At 64.5% G+C, this 349-nt stretch overlaps 1 protein-coding gene across 1 annotated transcript in view; it reads right to left on the bottom strand.

Moving 5' to 3' along the window:
- The window catches only part of EMH_0068900 (uncharacterized protein), a gene marked incomplete at both ends in the record, with an annotated part of 3,838 nt that overhangs the window by 2,232 nt on the left and 1,257 nt on the right, over positions 1-349 (bottom strand). The window contains one exon of the mRNA XM_013498812.1: positions 3-342. Coding sequence (XP_013354266.1) covers positions 3-342 — 340 coding nt within the window. The remainder of the gene's footprint in view (positions 1-2; positions 343-349) is intronic.

The raw sequence follows: 349 nt of genomic DNA, 5'->3' as shown, positions 1-349 counted from the left end.
GGGTGTCCCCACTGGATACTGGGGTGTCCCCACTGGGTAGTGGGGTGTCCCCCCGGGGTACTGGGGTGTCCCCCCTGGGTACCGAGGTGTCTCCTGTGGGTACCGAGGTGTCTCCTGTGGGTATTGAGGTGTCCCCACAGGGTACTGGGGTGTCTCCGCTGGGTATCGAGGCGTCCCCACAGGGTGCTGGGGTGTCTCTCCTGGGTATCGATGTGTCTCCCCGGGGTATCGAGGTGTCCCCACAGGGTACTGGGGTGTCTCCGCTGGGTACTGTGTTGTGCCCCGTGGAGGGGACCAGCCTGACCCCACACCTGTCTCCTTTGTGGGGTGTCTCCCAGTCTCCTTTGTG

Source organism: Eimeria mitis, genomic scaffold (assembly GCF_000499745.2).
Source record: "Eimeria mitis Houghton genomic scaffold, Emh_scaff3724, whole genome shotgun sequence".
Taxonomy (NCBI): domain Eukaryota; phylum Apicomplexa; class Conoidasida; order Eucoccidiorida; family Eimeriidae; genus Eimeria; species Eimeria mitis.
The sequence above is the reverse complement of the archived record's forward strand: the minus strand, read 5'-3'. Positions and strand labels throughout refer to the sequence as shown.